This window comes from Equus caballus, chromosome 8, assembly GCF_041296265.1.
Source record: "Equus caballus isolate H_3958 breed thoroughbred chromosome 8, TB-T2T, whole genome shotgun sequence".
In the NCBI taxonomy this organism is placed as follows: Eukaryota; Metazoa; Chordata; class Mammalia; order Perissodactyla; family Equidae; genus Equus; species Equus caballus.
Window position 1 is genome coordinate 489160 of NC_091691.1, and position 23641 is coordinate 512800.

Consider the following 23641-nt stretch of genomic DNA (forward strand, 5'->3'; position numbering starts at 1 on the left):
GAACCCTGGCCTGCCGAAGTGGAGCAGGTGAACTTAACCACTTGGCCACGGGGCTGGCCTCCAAGGGCAAATATTTTAAATGACTCTGCTATGTCCCACTGTCCTGTGTCCCCTCTCCCCTCAGGTGCCTGCACCCTTCTCAGGGGAGCTGGCTCTCCTGGCTCTGGGTCTGTGTTTGGTGGGTGTGGGCCTTCGAGCCTGGCCTGGCCTGCTGGCCCCAGAGTGTCCTGCCTACAGATGATGCTTTCCCAGAAGCCCCCCGCTGTCCGGTGCCTCCGCCTCCTGCACAGCATCTCTGTGTCCACCCTGGCCGTGAGAGGTCCAGAGGGGCCCTGTGGCAGAGCTTACCTCAGGACAGAAGAGAAACCCTTCTGCTGCTTCTCACCAGGCTTTTCTCAACACCTCTGTGGGATCCGTGTGGGTCCTGCTGCTAGGGCCTTTCACGTGACATGTGCTGTTGTGTCACTGACCACTCACATCTTTCACCACTGGGCCATTTCCTGATTCCGTGACAGTGTTTGTCATGTCATGTTTCACAGCTGGAGCCCCTGGGAAGTAGGTTTTGTGCCTTGGGACAACCTGTTTGAACAGTTCGCCTCAGCTGGCTCATCCAAAGTGATGCATCAGCTGACCGAGCACCTTGCGAAGGCTGCAGGCCTTCCCTGCCGCAGAGCCGCACTGGGGACAGCTGCTCGTGCATTGTGCTGGGCCACATGAGGGCCTCACCTGTGTCCTTTCTCTTGTCCGTTCCTCCAACAGGTTGGTGGTCGGGGCCAGCTGTATCCTTTGCTCGTATGCTAGGTGACAGATGGCTGTGCTTTTAGCCCTGAGTGGAAGTTTGGTCCCAGAGCCCTGCCCTGCTCTTGTCTCCGTCGGGGACGCCCTGCCGCCCGGGGCCGGGCCCTCACGGGGCGCTCGGATGGCGTGAGGCCAATGCCTGTGGCCAGAGCTTCCTGGAGGCTTCCCTGAGCCACATGAGGCAGGCGGCCCTCCCTGGGGGCAGCCCCTCCAGGCACATCCTCCGCTCAGGGAGGGTCTGGCGAGGAGCCGGGGAGCTCCCCGGGGCAGGAGCGGGCCAGCGGGGGAAGGGGGCGGCGCTGACGGCAGCCTCGTGTCTCTCATGGAGGAGGCTTTGCCTTTCCGTCGCCATGTGGACCCCTTGGGCAGTGGGCCTGGCCTGGAGGCTGACAGGGCCTGCAGGGGGCCTGGACAGGTGCCTGAGGAGGCAGATGCCGCCTGGCTCGTGACTCTGGAGGGAGCCGCGGGGCTGTGGCTGCTGCAGCCTCCGCTCACCTGGGATGCTCTGAGGGTGGCGTGTGGAGGGTCTCTGAGCCGGCGGGGGGGGCCCGCGGGCACAGGGCTCCCCAGGTCAGACGCCGTCAGCGTTCCTTAGCCCGCCCCTGGCAGATGTGGCCCTGGAGTGTGCTGGCTTCCTCACCGGGCTGGGACTGGACGCCACCGTCATGGTGCGCAGCATCCCCCTCCGGGGCTTCGACCAGGTAGTGTGTCATGGGCTGATCGCCTGCCCTGTGGCTCTGTGCCCCGAGGGGCTGCCCCGGCCGGGCAGGCGCAGGGGTGGGCTGCGAGGGAGGTCTGGTCTGTAGAAACCGGCCCTGGAGTTCAACGAGGAGATTGTGAAAGATAAAATGCCCGCGGGCGTGTGGCAGCAGGGGCCAGCCCTGGGGTGCCCGCGGCCTGGCGCCCTCCCGTCGCCCCGTCAGGGAGCGGCAGGCGCGTGGGGCAGAAGCACTGCCGTCCCGGCACTGCCCCTCTGGAGACTGAGGGCGCCTCCTCGCCAAGGGCGGATGGGTGAGGCCTGGCGACGGCTTGGCAGGTGACAGACCCGCCATCGACTGAAAAGACGTGATGGAGAGCCAGTGAGCACCTGGTTCTCCTGGCGGCCTCCTGCTCCCGTGTTCTGGCTCACACGCGGGCCAGCACGGGGCAGGCTGTCCGCGTGCGGAGCACGTGGAGGTTTTTTTAACTGAAAACTCTCCCCACCTCTCAAAAGTCCCCTGTCAAAATCCAAGTCTGGGGACATTGTCAAGATGTCAGGCCCCCCACGCCCCCATGAAGGAAAAGGCACCACAGTCCACACATACAGCCCCTTGGCCACGGGCTGTCCCTGGGCCCAGGCATGTGGGCTTCAGGTTCCGCCCCATCGGGCCAGGGTGGAGGCCTGCTCCGTCCTACGGGCCTGGGCCGCTGTCCCCGCAGCTGTCTCTCGCCCGTTGCTTCACTCAGCACACAGGCAGTGAGTGCCTGCCCGGGGACACAGCATCCAGGGAAGGCCTCTGAGCCTCCGGCTGAGGGGAGAGTATGCCAGGCAACAGACAGGACCCTGAGGAGGCTGCATGGCCGGACACAGAGGCGAGGCCCGAGAGGCAGAGGGCCCGCAGCGACCAGGGCTGTTGGGAAGATGTGCCTTGGCCCTGAGCCAGGGCCGAAGCTGGAGACCCATGGAAGGGGTGCAGTTCCCAGCAAGGGGCCGTGGAGGGCCAGGAGGAGGGTGCCTCTGGAACTGCCGAGGGGCTGGAGCGTGAGAGGCTGGGCTGCAGGGCGAGGCTGGTGGGTGGGATAGTGAAGCCCACATGAGCAGGAGGAGCGCCTGACAGGTGAGTCTAGTGCTGAGTAGAGGCTGCATGTCATTGGCACATGGAGATGGTGGGGTCGCCTAGGCAAAAGTCAGGAGAGGAGAGGGGACAGGCTCCACATGTGCCCTGGGACAGGTGCCGTGGCAAGGCCAGGTGACCGAGAACGTGCAGCCCCAGTGTCAGGCCAAGGGGTGATGGACCAGCCTTCTGCCTCGTGAGGGCCCAGCAGATCCCCCTCAGACTGTGACAGGGACGTCTAGGCTCATCAGAGGGATCCAGGAGGGACAGGTGGCCTAGCCATCTGTTCCTGTGACCAGGGTGACAATTCCAGACAGGCAGGGCTCCTCATGGTGTAATGGTCCCTAAATGAGCTGGTTCAGCTGAGGATTTAAACAGTGACTTTGATTTTCTCCTGAAAGAAGAGACTGGCTGGCTGCACCTCTGGCCTATGCAAACCCCCACAGTGGCCCCAGGAGCTGGGCCCCTCTCTGCAGACGCCCCCCCCCCCCAACCATGCTGCAACCGCTACCCCTGCGTTTCTTGCTGGGGAGCAGAGGTGCCCACCTAATGTCCAGCACCTCCATGGCAGAGTTGCTGACCGCACTCAACAGGGGTCAGGGGTTGGGGACAGCCGAGCACCATCTAGTTCAGGCAGGGCAGAGATCCCGGGAGAAGGAAATGCTTCCCTTGTCATTGCTTTCAGTGAAGACTTAGTTAATTAACACCTAGAGAAGCACCAAAAGGTCAAGTGCATCCTAACTGAAGGGCCTAGGGTCCTTGGATTTCGAGCTGGGCAATGGGAGGAGGGGGCACCAGATTCTCTCCCAGCTCAGCCTTCAGCTCCACAGATAGCAAGCGGATTCAGAGACGGGGTGGCTGGCACGAGGCCGTGTAGCAGAAGGGGTACAGGCACTGAACCTTCTCCTTTGGACAGACCCATCTGGGCGCCCCCCCCCCCCCCAGGGCTTTTTCAGGCAGGCAGGGGGCCCGGTGCTCTCTTGCCAGTCATCAGTAGTGACATTCTCACTGCCACCTGGTCCTCACAGCATGTCCTCTTGTGTTTTGCAGCAAATGTCTTCCCTGGTCACTGAGTATATGGCATCTCATGGCACTCGGTTCCTGAGGGGCTGCACCCCCTCCAGGGTGGGGAGGCTCCCGGACGGCCAGCTCCAGGTCACCTGGGAGGACCTCGCCTCTGGCAAGAAGGACGTGGGCACCTTTGATACTGTCCTATGGGCCATAGGTAAGGTTGCACCAAGCTGCACATGCGCACACACGTGCGTGCACACACACACACACACACAAACACACACACGAGTGCACCCACAAGCAGAGACCAGCATACCACCTCCCCTCCCTGCTGCCTCCGGAGGCTCCCCTCATCCTGGCTGGCTCTCCGGTGGTTGGCTACCACAGAGCGCACCCCCTGGGCTGTCATAACAGCCCAGGATCAGTCCTGATCCTTCCCCGTGAGTTGCTTTGAGCCCTGCAGGTCATCATGTGCTGGGAGTAGGCATCTTGCTGGCCTTTCCAGAAGTCACGCTTTTCAGATTTCCAAAGACAGCAAACGGTGATGGGACAGAGGCCGTGGGCCCTTCCCAGCCAGCTGTGGGGTGGCTGCCACCTGGCCTGCCTGTGGCTGTTCTCATCCTGTTCTCTGAGGGGCCCGGGTCCAGCTTTTCATAGAGGGAAGCTGAGCGAGTGTGGTTGTGCAGAACTGGCCCATTGCCGACATTAGCGGACACACTGCCTCCCAGGCTGGGCCCTCCCTGCAGCCCAGCCCGCCCTGCTGAGGAGCAAGGTGCAGAGTGAGAATGTAGTTGGGCAGACCTGTGCCCAGGGCCTGTCCTGGGCTGGGCTGAGTGGGGGGAATGGGCTTTGAGGAAAGGCACCTGGCCAGGGAGGACGGAGGGCCCAGGCCCCATGCCTGTCGTGAGGCCCCTATGGCGAGGGCTTGGTGGCACTGTGAGGGGCTCCGTGTGCAGAGAGTCAGTGGGTTCTTGTAGTGAGGGCGTGTGGACGTGCGTGCAACAGCCCTGCTCCGACATCTTGCCTGCCTGATGCCTGCAGCTTCCGGGGCTGGATTCTTGTCTTCCTAATCACTCTGCCAAATTGCATGTTAAAGTAGGAGCGATCAAGGTGTTGCTTTTTCCGGGTGTTACCAGTTTGCAGGGGTGTCTGCAGTGAGCCTGGGCTCAGAATCTGCCAGGCTGCCACAGTCGTCATCAATTCAGTGCGTGTTGACTGAGCACTCAGAGGGGCTGTCCCCTGGCCAGCCAGGTCCCAGCATCCCCTGAGGGGGCTCCCGGGAGGAGCCAGGCTGTGTCGCAGAGCAACACGCTTCTGAAAAGACTGTCCTGAGTTGCTTGGAATGACTGGAAATCAGAAACGAGGTCAGCTCCAGAGGAGCCGGAGCTCTGGACTTTTGTGCTGTCAACGTGAGCAGATTTGAGGACCAAGGAAAAGGTCTGAAATGCCCTGGAGTGAATCTAGTGCTTGTTGAACAAAATTGTGTTACCAGAAGAAATATTCTTGATTATATCGTAAAAGTGAATTTTAAATAGGTTTGTTCTGATGAACACCATGAAAGGCTGTGTAAGTGCTGAGACCCAGAAGTGTAAACTGACGTTTATTGTCTTAAACTCCATTCTAAACAGTGAGGTGACAAGTTTCTTCCCTCCCGTCTGCGCCCCCAGCCCTCCCTCTTGTCCCCTGATGTCTCTCCGTGCGCCACACACACACGCCCGTGTCTTGAGCTTTAGACTGAAGCACAGGCCTGCACCCAGAAGTCGGTGGCTGAGCCCACGCTGACGGCAGTGGTGCGGGGGGTGAGGGGCTGTGCCCGCAGAAAACCTAGGGGTCCTCCCAGCTTCTAGACGGGCCCTGTTGGGCGAGCAGCCAGGCCCCTGGTGCGCATGCCTGCCCTCCCCCACTGAGAGTCTGTTGCATTTTCTGTATTTTCAGTCTGCCCAGTGTGATTGATGCTGGGCTGGAAGCTTTCCACAGTCCTTGGCCTTTGACCTGGCTTCCCGAGGCGGCGCTGCGGTGGCGGCGGTTTCTGGCATGCCTTCTGGGGCTGTACGGGCATGTGCTGACTTTGCTGCTCACTCCCGGGCCAGGTTTTGTAAACATTCGGGAGCCACTTTCCAGTTTAACAACTGGGAATGTTTTCTGCTGGTTTACTCCGCTAAGCCTTTAACCAAGCGTTATTTCTACTGGCAATAAAGGATGCTGCAATCCAGGTTGAAATAAAACGCCCTGGGGCTGTACGGCTGGCACAGCAAACAGCTCCTGGACCACACGTCCCACCCAGCAGCGAGCACTGTGTCCACAGAAGTTGGGCTTTGGTGTATATTAAAAACAGAAAAGGAGAGGATGCCCCTCGTGCCCCGTGACCACAGAGGGAAGGCCTCAAGGAGCTCCCGTGTGGGGCCGAACGCCTGCCTGGCCCAGCTGCCTGTGTGCCCGGCGCCTTGACCAGAGCTGGTGAGGATAGTGGACCCAGGGATGGTGAAGTCCGCCCTGCAGTCTGGAAGCCCAGGAGGACTCGGCGCCGCTTCCTCGGCGCAGCCTTGATCTCCACGTGGTGGATTAAACACATTAGCAGTTAAAGCAGTTAATTGCTGTGCAGGGGGCCCGCTCATTGTTTGTCTCTGAATCACCCACCCACACCAGGTGTCTCAGATAATAGACTGGGAACTCGCAGCAGGAGGATTTCCTGTCTGCTGATGTGCCGATTATGGTGCTGAGTGAAGACAGTCAGCCTGCGCGGCCGCGGCTCCGATCCGCCTCGCAGTTAACCAGTTGTGGCCTGAGTCCCTGGCTCTGGAGGAGAGGAGCAGGCTGGTGTCTGAGTGGACACGACCGAGCACTAGCACGTCGAAGCTGGAGCTCGGCTTCAGTTTAGCTTAGATTTTGTTTTAAAGAACGGACAGAGGGCCTTTGCATGGCAGCCTTGGGAAACTGGGACCTGAAGCTGTTGTATCCCTCAGCATCTTCAGCCTCCCAGGAAGGGTCCTTCTCTCAAGGGAAGGATGAAGACTCTGGTGCATCTGGGCCACAGGAGTCCTACCACTGTGGGAAGAGCCCAGATGCCATGGGTCCAGGCATCCAGAGAGCTTGGGGAGTGGCCCCGGGCCTGCCTTGGGAGCCCCCTCGGTCTGGGAGACAAGACTTGTGGGAATCAGCCGCTGAAGCCATTTCCTCTTCCGGCTTCGTCTTAGCAGAAGAGCTGCTGTCATCTGCCTGTGTGAACAAGCCACAGTGAGGTCGCTTCTGAGCCTCCAAGATGGTATAAGTGGAGCCAGCAAGCCCTGGCCCTCGGGAACTGGAGGCCCACTCAGCTTCCATCCAACCACCTTACTGAGGCCCCCACATGAGCCGCTCCGTGTCAGTCTACCTGCACAGCATGTGTGCGTGGACCACCGGCAGGGAGGCGAGTGCTGCCTGAGGAAACATGGTGGGGCCCACGGTGCCCACGGAGGAGCAGGTCAGCCCAGGGTAGGCTGCGGCCTGGGGCTCCTCTCTCTCCACCCCAGGCTCTGCATAGCTGGCGCTGGGAGCCTGGGGTGGAGCTGGCGAGCTGAGCATGGACGCAGTCTGCCTGGGAGAAGCCCGGCCCGAGGTCAGCAGGCCTGTTCTCTGGGACCATTTCCTGCTGTAACTGTAGGGAACCATGTGTGTGACTGTGTTCTTCCTGGTGGAGACCTCACAGCGGCCTGCCTGTGATGGGTCTCACATGCAGAAGCTGCTCACTCACCCAGCGCCCGCCTCTCCCTGCTCTCCAAGGTGGAGCGGTGGCCTCGATGGAAGCTCTGCTCTGCTGGGAGCTGCCGATGTTCGAACACCTTTTTGATTTGGTGCATGTGGAAAGTTTATAGTTACTGACGCCAAGAGAGACCCAAATCTGCTGTGTGTGGTTTGTCATTTTGGAGGGGAAGAAGACAGGCATTTTGGAGCCCTTCCTGTGGGCAGCTCCCAAACTCTCAGGCCACAGGCCAAAGGAAGTGGCCATGCCTGAGGCCAAGGCCTTTCCCACCACGCTGCACGGCCCCTGGACAGTGCACCACTGCTCCTGAGCAGTGCCATCAGCTCAGCGACCATCATTCCCCTCGGCCCGGCTTGCAGTGGTGCTGACCCATCGCAGGGGCCGGCGAGGATGGCAGGAAGGCAGCGCCCGAGCTCACAGACAGGCCTTGTGCCCTCTGCCTGGGATACCCCACACGGCAGGTCCCCCACAGCTGTGAGACCCGCCGGCCGGCCTGCCTCCATGCCCACAGTCGTCACGCAGGGTCTTTTTACCAAGTCCAATTCAATATTTGTGGTTAGAACTTAATGGAAACTAATTTAAAAAAAAACCTTAGTGAAAACACTTGTAGAGATCAACGGACACTGTTTATACATAGTAATGTGTGCCATCTGAATTCTGCGGGTGCCATTTGGAGCAGCCAACCAGCAGGAAAATCATTTTTGTGTCTATAACGTTAAAGCAGTAATCCTCCCATGGAGTGTGCTTCCTCCCGGCGGCTCCTGTGGACTAGGCTGCAGCTGGGGCTGGTGGAGCCACTGTGGTTCACGTTATGCACCGTCATTGCTCGCACACACGCTGGAGTTGGACAGGCCCCGTGCTTCCCGGCAGCTCAGCTCTCCCTAGTTGTCCGAGGAGCCTTCCAAGGAAGAGATGCCGTCAGGACGGCCTGGGGAGCACTGGCGGATGCTGGTAGTCACAGCGAGCAGCCAGCCTTGGGTCATACTGCGGTCCAGGGGCTCAATCGTTCATTCAACAAGCATTAAGCCCTACCTGGGATTGGAGGCCAGCAGACAGTTACTCTTCCCTGCCCTAGGGTCTCACAGCTGTGGTTGGAGGCCTGGGGCTCATTGAGAAGGGGCCATGCAAGAAAATAAAAGAAGCCCTTTCCTGTTATTATTGTTTTCCCTTAAGTTTCAAAGACGACAAAAGACATATAATAAAGTTTTTTAAAAAGTAGGCCTCCAAGGATCTGCCTGGAGGTTCCACAGGTGTAAGTCGCGTTCTGTGCCTGGTACAGGTGCTGCTCAGGCCTGGCCTGGTGGGAGTGGCCGGCTCTGGGGCCGCGCGTGCCCCTCGGGAGGGTCGCCCAGGGTGGCTCCTCCCTCAGCCTGTGTGTGAAGCTGCTGCTGGGCCCTCACCCACACCACCCCATCCAGCCTCCTGGGCCCTCGTCCTCCCGGCACCGAGCTTCCGGCTGCTTCCTTCACGCCCATGCTGTGTCTCTCTGACCGCAGCCCCTCCTTCACCCTGTTGCACTCTGCTGGCACTTAAATCTTAGCTCGTTACACGGATTGCCCTTCACTCGTCAGAACACGTGCTCCAGGCAGGCGGGAAATTGGAGGGAAGGCCCATTTTCCCATAATGGGACGAAAGAGGCACGTAAAACTGCATGTGTCCGGTCGTCTGCGTCCCTGTGCCCAGCAGAGCAGGTAGTGATGACCAACAGCCACCATTGGGGGTTTCAGCCTTCAGCCTTCCCGGCCTTCTCCAGCTGGCTGGGTGAGCAGAGCCGCCAGGCCGCCTCCCGACTCAGCAGCAGCAGCTGGGGGCTCCCAGTGGGCCGTTGGGGCTGGCCTGGTCCAGCTGCGCCAAGAGCTCTCAGGCTGAATGCTCATCTCCCGCCACTTCAGGGCCTGGCACCCCAGGTGGTGGGCGCGAGGAAGGATGGACTGTCCAACTTCAGAGACACCAGGGCCATGTGGTCCCCCAGAGGGACTCCAGCTAGAAATGAGGCTGGCCCTCCACATTTGTGTGGGCGTTGCCTCTGAGGGGGAAGGGAGCATGTGTTTGTACTAGAACTGTAAAGCTCTCAGTGTTTGCGGGAACTATGGTGGAGTGTCCTACGTGTATGACATGAGACGTTCTTACAAGTCCAGAAAGTCGTGAAGATATCTATAAATGTGTGGAAAAAGGCAGGAACTGGCAATTCACAAGAGGAAATACAGTTAATAAATGTGTGGCCAAAAAGTACTTAATTTTACTAGTACTCAGAGAAGTGCAAATTAAAAGGGCCCACGAGAGCCGGCTGTGCCGCGCCCCGCAGAAAGAGCAGAGCCTGAGAAGCCGCCCTCGGGGCGCAGCCCCTGCCCTGTGCTGGGCAAGCCCACCAGGCTATGGCTGCCTCCGAGGCCTGCCCCAGGGAACTAAACCTACGCTTGGACAAACCACTGTCTCCCTCCTGGTGGTGTCCAGGGAGCAGAGACAGGGGAGGCCTCCAGAAGTCCCACCCTCCGGGAGCCATTCAGCAGCTCTGCAAACCCCTGGACTGGCTGGGAGGAGCCAAGGCCGCAGGGAGCCAGTGGGCCCACGGGGCACAGAGTGGGTGGCCTGCTGTGCTGGGTCGGGGACAGTGCCGTGTGCGACACACAGGGTGATGAGGACAGGGTGTGGTGGGGCCCGTCTCTGCTGCCAGATCACTGAGGAGTGCCACCTTAGTTTTCCATAAGATAGGAGGACACGGTCAAGGACATGAGGGTAGGGTTACCTGTGTCTTGCTCTGCTTTGTGCTAAGTCTGGCCTGGGCCGAGCTGGATCCTGTCTGTGTGGCTGGAGCTTCCCTGATGCACGGCCAGCACTGGGTCCCAACCCGGCAACCATTCTCCATCTTCCTCTGGGAGTCCTGGCCTGAGCTGAGTGGGGGCCTACACCATCTGACTGGGCCCTGGCCCCTGTGGGGACATGTGACTCTGCTCTGAGCAGAGGGAACAGAGCTTCAGAGGGTCATGGAGCATGCCCCTCCCTCCTCCTTGCCTACTGCCCGGGTGGTCTGCTCAGGAGGTCCATGGTGGGGCTCAGGACCCAGCGTCCTGGCTGTGGCCCTGTGGGGCTGGTGGTGCTTGCCACAGTTCTGGGGTGTGGCCCCACATATGGGGTGCCTGGGTGAAGCTGGGACCCCTGTCCCTGCCAGGGTTCACCCCACATAGGCCCTGTCAGCACAACTTCCAAACTGATGTGCCCACGGCTGCCCTTCTGAGGGCTGACTTTAACTGCTTGGTGCATCCTCTCTGCTGTCACTGTTCCTTCCAGAAGCATCCGTGGAGTGCTTACCACAGGCCAGCCATGTTCTTTTCTACATCGTCTCCCCACCTGGTACCTCCAGCTGTCTGTTTATTCTTTCTGTTAGTGGCCTGACTCATGCTCCGTGCACTTTCCGGGCTTATGTGCGTAGCATGTCCTGGAAGTCCTGCCTTCGAATGGGCTGTGGAGGCCTCCTGATGCTTGCATGTTTACTGTCTCCTGTTACTACTTTTAAGTTTCTTTTTTTAGGGACCTTGGATGTGGTTTGGCTGGCTTCTGCAAGGTGCGTAGTTACCATAGTTATCACGACATACACAAGGAAGTGCTCTTGGCCCCCTGTGCCTGGCCAGGCCAGGTAGGAGTACAGGGAGAGCTTGGGTGCAGCGGGCTGTGGGTGGCTAGCTTTGCCCGTGGACACTCCAGCCCCAGCCCAGAATGATCACCAAGAGGCGGTGGGCCTGGTCAGCTGCTGTGTGCTGTGCTCCCCAAGGGGCCTGGGGAGGAACCAGAGGGCTGAGCTGTGAGCCCCCTGCCTGCAGGGACCCTCTAGTCCTGCCCATCAGCCCCAGCTCCTTCCTCCCGGAAGCACAGCACCTTCCAGTCCCTTCCCAGCTGCACAAGGGCTCCCAGGTGCCTGCTGCGTCCAGAGGTCCAATCTGCCATGTGGGACTCAGGCCCAGGCCCCCAGGCCGCCTCGTCCAGGGCAGGACACTGGCTAGGGTTATATGTCCCACTTGCCACTCCCACGGGTCTCTATTCACGTGACTCTAGCACCGGTGCCGTCAGAAGGCAGGGACCTCCGGGGGCTGGTGTCACCATGTCTGGTCTGATCGGTGATGGGTGCCAACCCGCCTGGCTCCCAATTCCTGTGACTAAGCAGAGAGGAGGCTGGAGCCGGCCCCCCACCAACTGGAGAAGCATGGCTTAGCTGTGTCTGTGTTTTGACTCCCACTCTGGAGAGCAGCTGGAGACTTAAGGTTTCCCTTTCACAGGCTTGGTCTTCCAGATGTTCAGACTGGCACCACCCGCTACCCCGCCTCTTGTGTGTCCACGCCACTGCGAGCTGTGGGAACTCTGCCTTGGAAAACATTTGTCTTTGCCATCAGGGGATCACCCTGAGCCTCTGGGAGCCCCGAGGGGTGGCCCACTGCTCTCCTGGGGTCAGCAGGAAGAGCTGCCATTGCCACTTCCTGGCTCTGTGAGGCCACATCATCTGAATCGGGAGAAAGGATCTCTGCTGGTAGCTCAGCTGTGATGAGGTCCAGGGCTGTAAGCACACAGAGCCCGGCAGGGAGGCGGCTGTGCCCGCACCCTGGGGACTGCCATCCCCTGCCCCTCCTGGCCTTTGCACCCACAAGCAGGATTAGCCAAGCAGACTGCATCTGAGGGTGGGTGTGGTGTGTGGCTTGGGCTCTGCCCCTCCGCCCAGGTCCTCTCAGCTCTGGTCGTCTCAAAGCTGGGCTGCCTGCTGGGCAGTCGCTGCGGGCATGCAGGAGAGGAGCTGAGGGCCTGTAGCCCTGCTGGCTCAGCCTGCACTGGCTGCCCAGAGAGGGCATGGGGCCTCCCTGAGACCCTCAGCAGAGTGTGATTTCGTGCGTTCTCGCTGCCTGCTCTGTGTTGGCTCCCCCTCCTTGTAGCACCTGAGGGACATCCTGCTGCCAGACTCTGGGGACAAAAGGTCACAGCCTATTCATGCAAACAGTCTGGTGGCAGGATGGAAGCGTCAACCCACCATGAAGTACCATCCTGCCCCCAGTACGAGCCTGCAGGAGGAGTGCCATGTGGGAGGGTGGGGAACCCTGGGGTCATGGAGAGTGGGAGTGAAGGCGCCCCTCTCTGGGAAGGGCCACATGGGGACTCACCTGGGGCCCACACACTGGCTCCACAGAGACCCAGCCCGCTCCCACTGCTCAACCAGGAAATGCATGCCGCGTCTTCCCCTCCGAGCCGGGCGCCTCCAGAGGCTACGTGCCCTGTCTGCTGTGTCCGCGGCTGCAGTGCGGTGAGCTTTGATCACACCCTGCCTGGTCCACAAGGCTTCCAGGCATTTCTCTTGGGTCGTTGTTGCTTTTAGACCTTTACTGTGGTCAGAGCCAGAAACTTTGTATTTAAAACTTATTCAAAAAGAAAAGGAAATCATGAATTTCCAATTCAAATTTGACATTACAGGGTATTAACTGTCCTGTTTGAGTGGCACGGAAGATCTGTCTGCAGCTTCATTTATTGTTAGGATGTAACCGTCCAAGGACGTGCAGTCCAGCTATGGGTTCCTGTAGGCTCTTGGACAAGTTGTCTTTCTTCATCTACTCGTTCCCAACTTCATCTACAGTTAAGCCCCTTTGTTTCAGGCTGTTCACAGGTTATAGGGATTTTTTCCATTTTTTATTTATTTTTATTTTTTTTAATACATAAACTATGTGTATGATTTAAAAATCAAACTTGTGTCACAGGATGAGTTTGGAGAAGCCTTGCTCCCGTCTCTCCCCACCCTGTCTCCTCCCTCTCTGCGGCTCACTGTCACACTGCTCCCACTTCATCCTCTCATTGATTCTTTGTGCAAACGTAGGGGGGTTGTGTGTGTGTGTGCTCACGTGTATATGTGCACGTGTGTGTGAGGCCTGCGGAGGCCAGGAGCCCCTTGACGCTGTTTGTGTCTGATGTTCTACCAATACTAAGCGGACGGGCTGAGAGGGGTTTTAAATAAACCGAGGAGGCTCAGTCAAAACCACTGAGGAAAACCTGAGCCTTCCTCGCTCTTTGTCTCCTCCAGGTCGAGTTCCAGAAACCAGAAGCCTGCATTTGGAGAATGCTGGAGTGAACACCCACCCCAACAGTCAGAAGATCCTGGTTGACGCCGGGGAAGCCACTTCCGTCCCCCACATCTATGCCATCGGAGACGTAGCAGAGGTGAGGCCTGCGCCTGCCACCCAGCCCCTGCCCCAACCCCACCCCGCTGGGCCTCGGGACGTACGCCACTCACAGGACTCCTGGCCAAGCCCCCGGTGCTGATGGACTGGGGTTCTGGGAGGAAGCGGGCATCAGCCTTTTCTCTCTCAAGTGCTCCTCCCCTCTGTGGGGAGAGGGCAGGGAAGGGTTAAAACTCTGAGGGCATGTCAGCAAAGTCCTGTTGTCAACCTCCTGGTGCCCCAGCTCCGAGGATGGATGCCTGTTCCACACCTCGGCTCTGGCCCTGACCTCTCTGCCGGTGAGCTGGACATACAGAGCCCTAGAAATGCTGCCCTGGGGCCACCCTGGGCTGTCCTGGCCCCACAGCACCAGGCCTGACCCCCTTGCCTCAGCTGACCCTCTGATCTGTGGGCGGGTCAGTATTCTCTCCACCAACCCACCCGGCTGTCAGGCAGGGCAGGGCATGAGGGTGCCGGAGCCTGACGGGGCGTGGACCCAGCCCTACTCCCCGAGCCTGCCTGCCCTGCCCCGAAAGGGGGTGCAGACCCACCCTTTGAGGCCCTGGTGGAAGCCCTGGCCCCTGGCTTGGGAGGCATTGCCCCTGCCCTCTTCACAGGCCCCCAGAAAGACCTGCAGCTGGTCAGCCGTGGGCCCCCACACCCCCAAAGCCTCAGTAGTAAGTGGCCTGTCCCGCACATGTGTACACATCCTGAGGAACCTGGCTTAGGACGTCCCTGATCAGAGGAGCCTGAGAGATGCGCCAGGCCCCCCAGACTCCAGCAGGCCTCTTGGGGGCAAGATCTGCCAGTGTCATCGATGTGCATTAGTTTTCCAAGGCTGCCGTCACAGATCACCACACCTGGGGAGGCTCAGAACCGCAGGAATTGACCCTCCACAAGTCTGGAGACCAGAAGTCTGAGATCAAGGTGTTGGCAGGGCCGTGCTCCCTCCGAAGCCTCTTGGGGAGGATCCTTCCTGCCTTTTGTAGCTTCTGATGGCCCCAGACAGTGCTGGCTTCCAGCCTGTGCCCCATCTTCACAGAGCCCCCCCGGGGTCTGTCTCTTACCAGGACCTTCTCATTGGATTTAGGGCCCACCCTAGTCCAGTAGGACCTCATCTCAATCCTTACCTTAATCATACCTCCAAAGACCCTTATTTCCAAATAAGGTCACCTGCCGAGGTTCCAGACACATGAATTTGGGGGATGCTCTTGGGCCCACCGTGATGTGTTAATTCACAATCATTCACCACGTGTTGACCGAGTGCCCACTTTTCTGGCACCTGGCACTTTTCTGGGTTCTGGGGCCACTGCAGGAACAGGGAAAAGTCCCAGTCTCCATAGAGGTGACATTCTGGTAGTGGTCACAGATGACAAATGAATAAGTAAACTATTTCGGATGTCAGGAGATGCTTAGTGCTAGCAGTCAGGAAAGACCTGAGGGGGAGTTGAGGGGCCTGGACTGGAGCAGAGTGAGCTGGAGAGGGCACATGGGGCTTGGCGAGGATGCTCTGCCCACAAGACGGTGCAGATGTCGCCCTGCCCCTTGCATCCCAGAGTCCACTTTGGGAAATGCCTGAGGGTAGGGGGAGCCAGTGTCTAAGGGAGTGTGTCCCTGGGTGGGGTGTCCTGGAGCTGAGAGGGCAGAGGTGGCATCATCACTGATGCTGCAGGACTTCCCTCCCCCACCCTTGCCTGCCAGCCTCTGCTCGTGATGGGCAGGGGCTTCAGGAGAGCTTGGCACATGCGTGGAGACATGCCTGGACAGGGGCCTGTGGCAGACTGGCCTTCCCTTTCTTCCTGAAGGGTCAGCCTGCCTGTCTGGTGCGGGTCTGTCCTGCCAGACACCCAGCTCCATGCAGACCCCTCCTGCTGGGGCAACATGACCCTGTTGTTCCCAGTGTACCAGAAGGGTCACCCTCCAGCTGTGGCCAATGCTCAAATGTGAGCCAAGCAGCTGCCATCTGAGCCCCTCAGCCTCCCGTGGGCCCAGGCTCATGAAATGGTGCGTGAGGCACAGAACTGGGAGCGCAGGCGAGACTGCAGGGTCAGCTCGGCCAGGGCACGCTGGTAGAGCTCCGGCCACTCCTCCTGCCGGGGTTGTCTCTGACCATCTAGTCAGCTTGTTAGCATGGACAGAAGCGAGTGGCTTCACGTGTCCTCGACTGTCACGTGGACCCAGCCCACGTGGCCAGGCAGTGCAGTGCCTCAGCATGATCTCTGACGGTCCAGCCGTGGCATTCCCTGGCAGCGGCCTTCTGCATGCATCCTGTGTGCTGCGCCCTGCGAGAGCGCCTGGGGTCCTGGGGAGAGGGCCTCGTGCTGCACGCCCTGGCCCAGTGAGTTGGAGTTCTGTGGCTGCAGGGCTCAGGCTAACAGAGTGGAAACCATAACCCTTCACAGATGCAGAGTGCGTGCAGAGACATTATTTATGACAACATTAAATTTGCTCACTGGGAAAGGTCATTCTGATCAGTTAGAGAAGTTAACGCCCAGAGGTTGACGAGCGCAGGGGACGGGGGCGGGGTGGGGGTGGGGGGGGCGGCGCGTTGGCATTTGGCGAGATGTGTGCTGTGTGCACAACGTTCCCGCAGTGCGTCAGACCCTGGGGAATGCAGGCTGCTTTCAGGAGTTTATCTCTGCAGATCTCCATTCATTTGTGGAATGTCAGACAGCATCTGCATTTCCTGCTGCCAGGGTGATTGGCAGCAGTCCCGCCACGCGTGCAGGAACCCTGGGGCCGTGCCCCCACCACTCCCTGAGCAGGACACACCCCTGGGACAGAGGGGCCTGCACAGAACGCTCTGATTTGGGATTTGTGACGGGCTGTGATGTGTCAGGAGCACACGGATGCTTCCAGGGCCCGTTCTACCCGAATCCTAGTTAACGCGAGCGGGTTGAAGGGCCCCGGAATCTTGAGCTCTGCCATGGGGTCAGCCATCCAAGATCACTGACAGGAAGAAGGGACGCAGAGAAGCTGGGCCCCTTAGCAGCTCACCTGCTCTCACAGGGAGGGGTCGTGGCCACAAGTGTCCCCCAGAGTAGGACGGAGGGAATCGGAGGCAGACGGGCAAACCGGCCGAGTGCCTGGCCCTGCAGCGCCGCAGAGGCCCAGCCGCCAACAGCGTTGGGGTTTCTGAAGGGGCGACGCCTCCCTAGGAAGGTGGAGGGTGGTGGCAGGGACCAGCAGATGCCCTCAGAGGTCGGGCTGGGTGACTCCGAGGTCCTTCCTCCTGGCAGGGGCGGCCCGAGCTGACGCCGCCGGCTGTCATGGCGGGGAAGCTCCTGGCCCGGCGGCTGTGCGGTCAGTCCTCAGACCTGATGGACTACGACAACGTGAGTGCTCACTGCTCTTCAAAACGCCAAGTCCAGCGGGGACAGGCTGTGGCGCGTTCTGGGGTGTTGGGGGTGCGTGCACGGGTGCCTCGTGTGTGAGTGGGAGCGTCATGTGTGTGAAGCTTAGCTGTGTGGGTGCAGCCCGGAAACAAGTCTCCCCCGGCCTCGTGGCCTGGGAGCCAGCACGTCTGAGGGGCTGCCTGCAGTTGCTGCTCTCTGTGTCCCTGAGTAGGGATGTTCAATTTTGGGTCCCCAGGGGTGTGCCTGACTCCGGGCCTGCCTTCCAGGTCCCTACAACAGTCTTCACCCCTCTGGAGTATGGCTGTGTGGGGCTGTCAGAGGAGGAGGCTGTGGCTCGCCATGGAGAGGAACACGTGGAGGTAAGTCAGGTGCTGCAGGGCACAGAGGAGAGGGGCTGCCAGGACGCAGTGCCGTGTGGCACCTAGGCCCCGATGGCGGCCCCTCCCACAGAGGCCCAGCGGACCAGCAGGAGTGTTGGTGTCCCTGCTTCCCAGGGCCTCCACCTTGGCAGGGTCAGGCAGGGGGGCCCAGAACAACAGCTGTAACGTGGCAGCAAGGGATGTGTGGGACGAGAGTGTTGGAGAGCAGCCCCAGAAAGGACGGAGCCTGTGGGGTGTGGCCCCCGCAACATGGCACCTGTCTCCCTCAGCCTGGAAAGGCTTCTCCTGCTCTCCTACCTCTGCTCCCCCCGCAACAGCAGTCCAGCAGGCATGACCCCCGCCCCTGCCTCCACCCCATGCCAGCCCTACCTCTGCTCTTCTTCCGAGATCGTCCAGTCCTCACTGGCCGCCCCGATAGCCCAGCCTTGGGCACTCACCCCAGAGGAAGGGGGTTATCAGACAAGGCTCTTTCTGGGTCTGCTTCAGCAGGCGGCTGTGGCCCTGGGGTGGCCACAGAGCATGTCCCAGGTGACCTGGCAGATGCAGGGGACCTGAAAGCTGCCAGGCTGTGGTGCTTCAGTGTGGCTTCATCTCGCTGCTGTAGCAGCTGGCAAACACACCGGGAGAAACCAGACCCCTCGTAGCCACCACCGCAAGGCCTGGTGCCCTCTGGGAATGAGTCCCTGGGCTCTAGGGCCTGCCCTGCCCCAGCGCCCCCACCCCCTCAGTCTCTAGGCAGGCCTGACAGGCCGGCCTTCCCCCCAGCACTTTATTTGCTGTTTTTGTTTGATTCATCACAAGTACGCTGGGACATGTGTTCATGGCATTCTATGATGTTGTTTTATGTTTCACAATGTTGAATGGCCAAATACCTTTGTTTATTTTCTTTTCAATTCTGTCTTAGTTAGAACAATATTCTCTGAAGCTCCATTAATTAATAATGGCTGTGCAGCACATGTGCAGGCCCTGCTCATTTTTTACTCGGCCGCAGCCCTGAACACGCTGTCGATCTCTTCTCGGGTGCTGAAAGCCTTTGTCCGGCAGCTCCGGTGTGGGCCAGGGCCACCTCGCGCCTGCCCCCTCCTCCCTGCTCAAGTGAGGGCCCAGCAAGTGCCACGGTGCAGTGCCTGAGGGAGGCCAGACGGCCATCCTGCTCCCGTCCCCCGCCGGGCAGGCCAGGCACCCCTTCCACTGCCCGGGGCACCCTGTTGACTCTGGAGCGTCCACCTGGTGTGCTCTCCGAGGTGGCGTCCTGCCCTGCCCTGAGCTTTGGGCTCTAAGACAAATCATAGTGGACGGCGCTTGGCCTGTGTGGCGCCTGCTCTGCTGCTGTGGTCATGGGGCTCTGGGCCTGCGTGGAAAAGGATCTGTCCTGCAGACAGTGTGGCTCCAGCCGCAGGCTGCTGGTCTGTGGGAGAGGGGTGCTCTCCATGGCTAGCCGTCCTCACCGCAGACCACAACCTGCAGGCCTAGTGGGCAGTTCTGGTCCCTGCTGTGCCCACAGAGCCTGTCGGACCTGTCAGATGCCCACAGGTCTTGTTTTGCCATAGCCACTGACTCCAGGGATTGCTGTCTTGTCATCCAGGTTTATCATGCATATTATAAACCACTGGAGTTCACGGTGGCTGAACGGGATGCGTCCCAGTGTTACATAAAGGTGGGTGTCCTCGCAGACCTGGGCTGGGGCATGCCAGGAGGTGAGAGGAGGGAAGAGCTGGCCACCGTGGGTGGGGGAGCCGTACACGGCCACGCCTGCCCCAGGGTCCACCGCCCATGCAGCCCTGGTGTCCTGCCTCCAGCCAGGCTGGCAGCTGACAATGTGGCTTTCAGATGGTGTGCCTGCGGGAGCCCCCACAGCTGGTGCTGGGCCTGCACTTCCTCGGCCCCAATGCGGGCGAAGTTACTCAAGGATTTGCTCTGGGGATCAAGTAAGTCCAGAGGAATGTCGGCCGTCACGCAGTGCTCAGACTGCTGTCCCTCTGGGTGCTGGCAGCACTACAGTTGGCGTCCACCATGTTGACGTTGCATTTACGTGGTGCTGGATGCATTTTCAGCCGAGCGTCTCCCCTGATGTGGTAGGTCCAGTCGGACAAGAGGCAGGTTTCTTCTCCAGCCAAACACTGTTGAGCCAGCTACACTGTGTCTGTCTGCAGCCAGGCCACCTTGGGGGCAAGGGGGAGGCTCGCGTCCCCAGCCAGCCCTGGTGGGGTCACCATTTGGGTCTTTTCTACTCAGAATGATCAGGGCTGGGCCCTCGCTCACCGGGCCGAGCACACAGGCGGTCCTGAGCTAGGTCTCACCATGCATGTGTGGGAGAGCACCCCAGGATAGGCCTGTGCCCTCCAGCACTGGGCCTGGGGCACAGGCTGTGCTGTGAGCCTCCGGGGCCTGCCTGGAGCCTTTGCTGGTGGAGGTTCTGGGCGGGAGTGGGCTGCCTAGGGCAGTGAGGAGGTTGGGCAGCTAAGCATGGGGCTTTCAGAAGCAGGAGGGCTGGCAGCAGAGGTGAGGGGCTGAACTTGTAGTGGAGGGGACGTGGGCCACCTGGAGCCCCACGTGTGCTTGGGGCATGGGTGTGGCTGAGAGCCAGCCTTGGGGGTGGGTGGAGGTGGGAGGTCTGGGGACAGGGCGAGGGATCCAGGACCAGGGCCGATACCCAGGAAGGCTGATGAGGGCTGCAAAGGCCAAGGGTCAAGTGCAGATACCCCAGGGGCCCCCCTACTCCCCATAGGCAGCCGCAATAACTATAGGATGAATCCGCTAGAAAGGTAGATACAAACAGGCAATCCACAGGGAAGAAAATGAAACAAAATAGTAGAAAGCTGCAGTGCCTCCTTTGGAATTTTAAGATGAAATTGAAACACCAAGAAACCCTTTTGGTTGGTGAGAGTAAAAGGTTCCATACTGTCCCATGGTGATAGTTTTCCAGCGTCTGCACAGTGGGGACGCTGAAGTTTCAGGCGAATCGGTGGAGTGAGGGACCAGTGTGCAGACACAGTAGGGAGGGGGCTGTGAAGCAGACCGCCTGCTGGGGCCTCAGTCCCCGTCAGAGATGCTCGCGCACCTTGATGGTGCTGGGGATTTACCCACAGACATTCCAACACGTGTGCGCAGACGTGAGAAGGGCGGCTTGTTGCAGCCTTGTCTGCAAATGATGGACGCACCCTGCAGGGCATCCACACGCGCTGTGTCTCCAAGAGGTGGACAGTGCATTGCATGGGAGCGTTGCTGCTGGGGCGGGGGGCTCACGTGGGAAGTGCCGGCTGCGGGAAGAAGAGCAGTGCAGCTGCAGTCATGAGAAGTGGGCTCGGGTTCGTGGGGGCAGGCAAGTCCAGCCTCGTCTTGGTGAAGAGAGGGAGCAGAGGGACCAGCTGGAGCCACGTCCCGAGGCGGGGCTGCGCCTGGTGGGCTGAGGGCAGCAGGAGGCCAGGCTGGAGCCAGCCAGGGTGGAGCAGGTGGGAAGTGGGCCGAGGCGGGGCTGCTTGGCGCTTCCGGCACTGCTTGGGGGAGATGGGACAGGTCCAGCATAGGTGTTGGCAGGTGTTCTGGCTGCTGGCTGGAGAAGAGAGGGCTAGAGGACAGCGAGGACACCGAGACTTCCGAGGCCCTCCCTGTGCGCCACCTTCCTGGGGACGGGGTGACGTGAACAAGCCTCCCCTCGCTGACTCATCCCCTGAATCCCCCTCCCCGACCCGCAGGTGTGGGGCCTCCTATGCGCAGGTGATGCGGACATTGGGCATCCACCCGACCTGCGCCGAGGAGGTGGCCAAGCTACGCATCACCAAGCGCTCGGGCCTGGACCCCACAGTGACAGGCTGCTGAGGGTAAGCCATCATCCCTGCCAGGCCCAGGGTGCACGGCCCACCTGCTGCCCCACAGCCAAGCTCTTCAGAGGCTCCCATCCAGGTACACATGGGCTGGGCGTTAAGACTGGGGCAGTGGCGGGAGGGGAGTTGGGGGCCACTGTGAACTGCTCTCTCCAGGTGCATGGGAGGCTACACCTGCCGTGCCACCTCAGACAGGTGAGCCCTGTGCCCAGGCCACAGTAGCCAAAAAAACAGGGCTGGGAAGGGAGGCTGCTGACAGCCCCACCCTCCACAGGGCACCCCCAGACCCTGGCCTGGCTGCCACTGCTCCCCACACACAGAAAGTGTCAAAGCCAGGCTCACACCTGCAGCGGCCTGTCCAGGCGCTGGGTGTTGAAAGTGTCCCCTGGCTGAGCTCAGTGGGCTGCTGGGTGGAGGGGCCGGCCTCCCTTGCCACCTTGCTCCACGCAGAGCAGTGCCGGCTTGTTTCTCTCTCGCCCAGAAGGTGGAGATGCTGCCTTGCGCACGGCCACCGCCAGCACATCTGGTTCTGTTAGAGCTTTGCAAAGCCAGGCTGGGCCGGGTGGCCGGAAGCCTCGGGGTGTGTTGTTCATCCTGACCCTCTTCTGAGGAGGAAGAAATTAGCGAGTGCCTCCCTGACCCCTGCCAGAGGGATGCGTGTGGTCAGGGCCTTTTCATCCGTCAGTCTGAAAGCACCCTCCCTCAGCACCTGGCCTGGGGGGTCCCCCGTGGCTGTCAGCTTCTCCTGAGGTTGGGGTCCTGAGGGCCGAGGTGGACTGTGAACAGAGCAGTGAGCACCCCTTGGGCCAGCGTGAGGGGCCGAGAGGTGGCTGAGGGTCCCTGGGGCGCTCTGGGCACCTGCTCCACCACAGTCCCCCCAGCCCAAGGGGCAGAGGGCATCCTGAGGAACCTCTTATCAGAATTTTGTACCTAACAAAACTGTTTTGTTAAGAGACTTCCATAATTTTTATTATGTCAAAACATTTTTAACACTTCAGTGCTCCCTATGAGTCCTGGGGGGCCAGAGCTCTCTTTGGGGCTCGTTTCTCACGTGTCCCAAGAAGGCCCCCATGTGTGGGCATGGGAGACATGGCCAGGCAAATGCAGAGATGGCGTGGCCACCCTGTTCTGACCCCTGATCCTTGGCAGGACACCAGAGGCCGAGTCCTGGCAAGTCGTGCCCTGCCTGGAGAGCCCTGACGGTCAGCGTGGGGCAGTGTGTCTGGATGGACTGCCGTGTGCCCCGCAGGGATGCCTCGGGGGCTGTGAGCCCCCACACTGCACCTTGCACCCCTCCTGCCTGAGCCAGCCCTGCCAGGTTCCCGATGCCAGACGATGACGACCTGCGCGGAAACCCACCCTGTGGGCTGCCCACGTCCGAGCCCCCTGGCATTTCTGAAGTGCAAATAAAGAGGGTGTTTTCTTGAAGAGTGCACTGCCTGTGGTGTCCCCAGGCACTCCCCTAGGATGGCTCGGGCCGGGTGGGGCCTGGCCGCCTAGCCTGTCACTCCCCACTCCTGTGACCCCACTCCGTCGTTTGGGAACTGCTTTCAAGTCCTGCCGGGCTCAGCCTGCACCATAACCCAGCAGCCGCACCTCGGAAGACCCCGGTCCCTCCTCCCCAGCGCAGGGGACCAACCACAGACCCTTTCCACCCCTCCCAGGACCCCCTGGGTCTTGAGCAAGGCGGGCAGCTGAGCTCCCGGCAGGTGCTTGCTTGGGAGGGGCCAGAAGCCACCAGCTTTGTTCCGAGCACCCTGCCAGCGGTGTGGCCCAGCAACAGGAGTTGGCAGGGCTGTTGGAGGCTTTCTGTCCCCCAAGCAAGGGGCGCCTCATTACGTTTCCATCATGGCCCTCCAGGTCCACTTGTGGGCTGTGCTCAGGCTGATCCCGCACACTGGGGCTTGGTGGGCCCTGGGAGCCCGCCGGCACCCGCTGCTCCTGTCAGTCATGCAGAGAGGCAGCGCTGACAGCCATGGGCAGGGCCCACATTGTGCTGGGGCTTTAGTGGCGGTTAATCTCGTGTCTTCCTTAAGAAAACATCACTTAGTCTGCCGGTCTAGGAGCCCTGGATGGGACCCTGCTTGTCAGTGAACAAAGGAATGTCTTTGCATCTTAATGGGCCTCGGGAGCCTCAGGTACTCGCTGGCTGGGTGTGAATGGCTGGGTGTGAAGCGCGTGCAGGAGCCCTCAGACGCCCAATTAAGACGCCAAGTGCTGGGCTGGGCCGGCCTTCTCGGCAAGTGCAGCTTGAGATCAGCCGTGTCCCATTTAACGCACGGCTGGCAGCACGCCCCAGCGGGTGCAGAGAGCTCCCCTTGACACTGAGGAGGAGGCGTCCCCCTGCCTCGGGGTCTAAGGGCATGGTCTGCAGAGGTCAGCTAACAGGAGGGGCCCCTTGGAGCTGGGTGGGCCCCTGCTGCGGGCAAACAAGGAGCTTGGAATGGCCTTCGTTGCCTTTTTGTGATGATAGAAAAGCTGCAGCCTGTTGGGGAGACCTCAGTATACACAGGGCGGCTCTCTGGGGCGAGGGC

General features: G+C 60.3%; 1 protein-coding gene across 9 annotated transcripts in view; it reads left to right on the plus strand.

The window, feature by feature from the left end:
• TXNRD2 (thioredoxin reductase 2) overlaps positions 1-22535 on the plus strand; it is a 51308-nt gene extending 28773 nt beyond the window's left edge. For 6 of the 9 annotated variants that reach the window (XM_070275164.1, XM_070275165.1, XM_023648097.2 and 3 more), the window contains exons 9-18: positions 760-779; positions 1408-1499; positions 3663-3837; positions 13412-13548; positions 16787-16882; positions 17170-17262; positions 18869-18940; positions 19114-19211; positions 20979-21186; positions 22257-22535. In XM_070275164.1, coding sequence (XP_070131265.1) covers positions 760-779; positions 1408-1499; positions 3663-3837; positions 13412-13548; positions 16787-16882; positions 17170-17262; positions 18869-18940; positions 19114-19211; positions 20979-21102 — 907 coding nt within the window. In that variant the 3' untranslated portion in view covers positions 21103-21186; positions 22257-22535. Of the gene's footprint in view, positions 1-759; positions 780-1407; positions 1500-3662; positions 3838-13411; positions 13549-16786; positions 16883-17169; positions 17263-18868; positions 18941-19113; positions 19359-20978; positions 21187-22256 lie in introns of all 9 variants that reach the window. The other 3 variants (XM_070275162.1, XM_070275163.1, XM_070275161.1) reach the window with 1 other exon arrangement.
• Positions 22536-23641: the final 1106 nt, after the last annotated feature.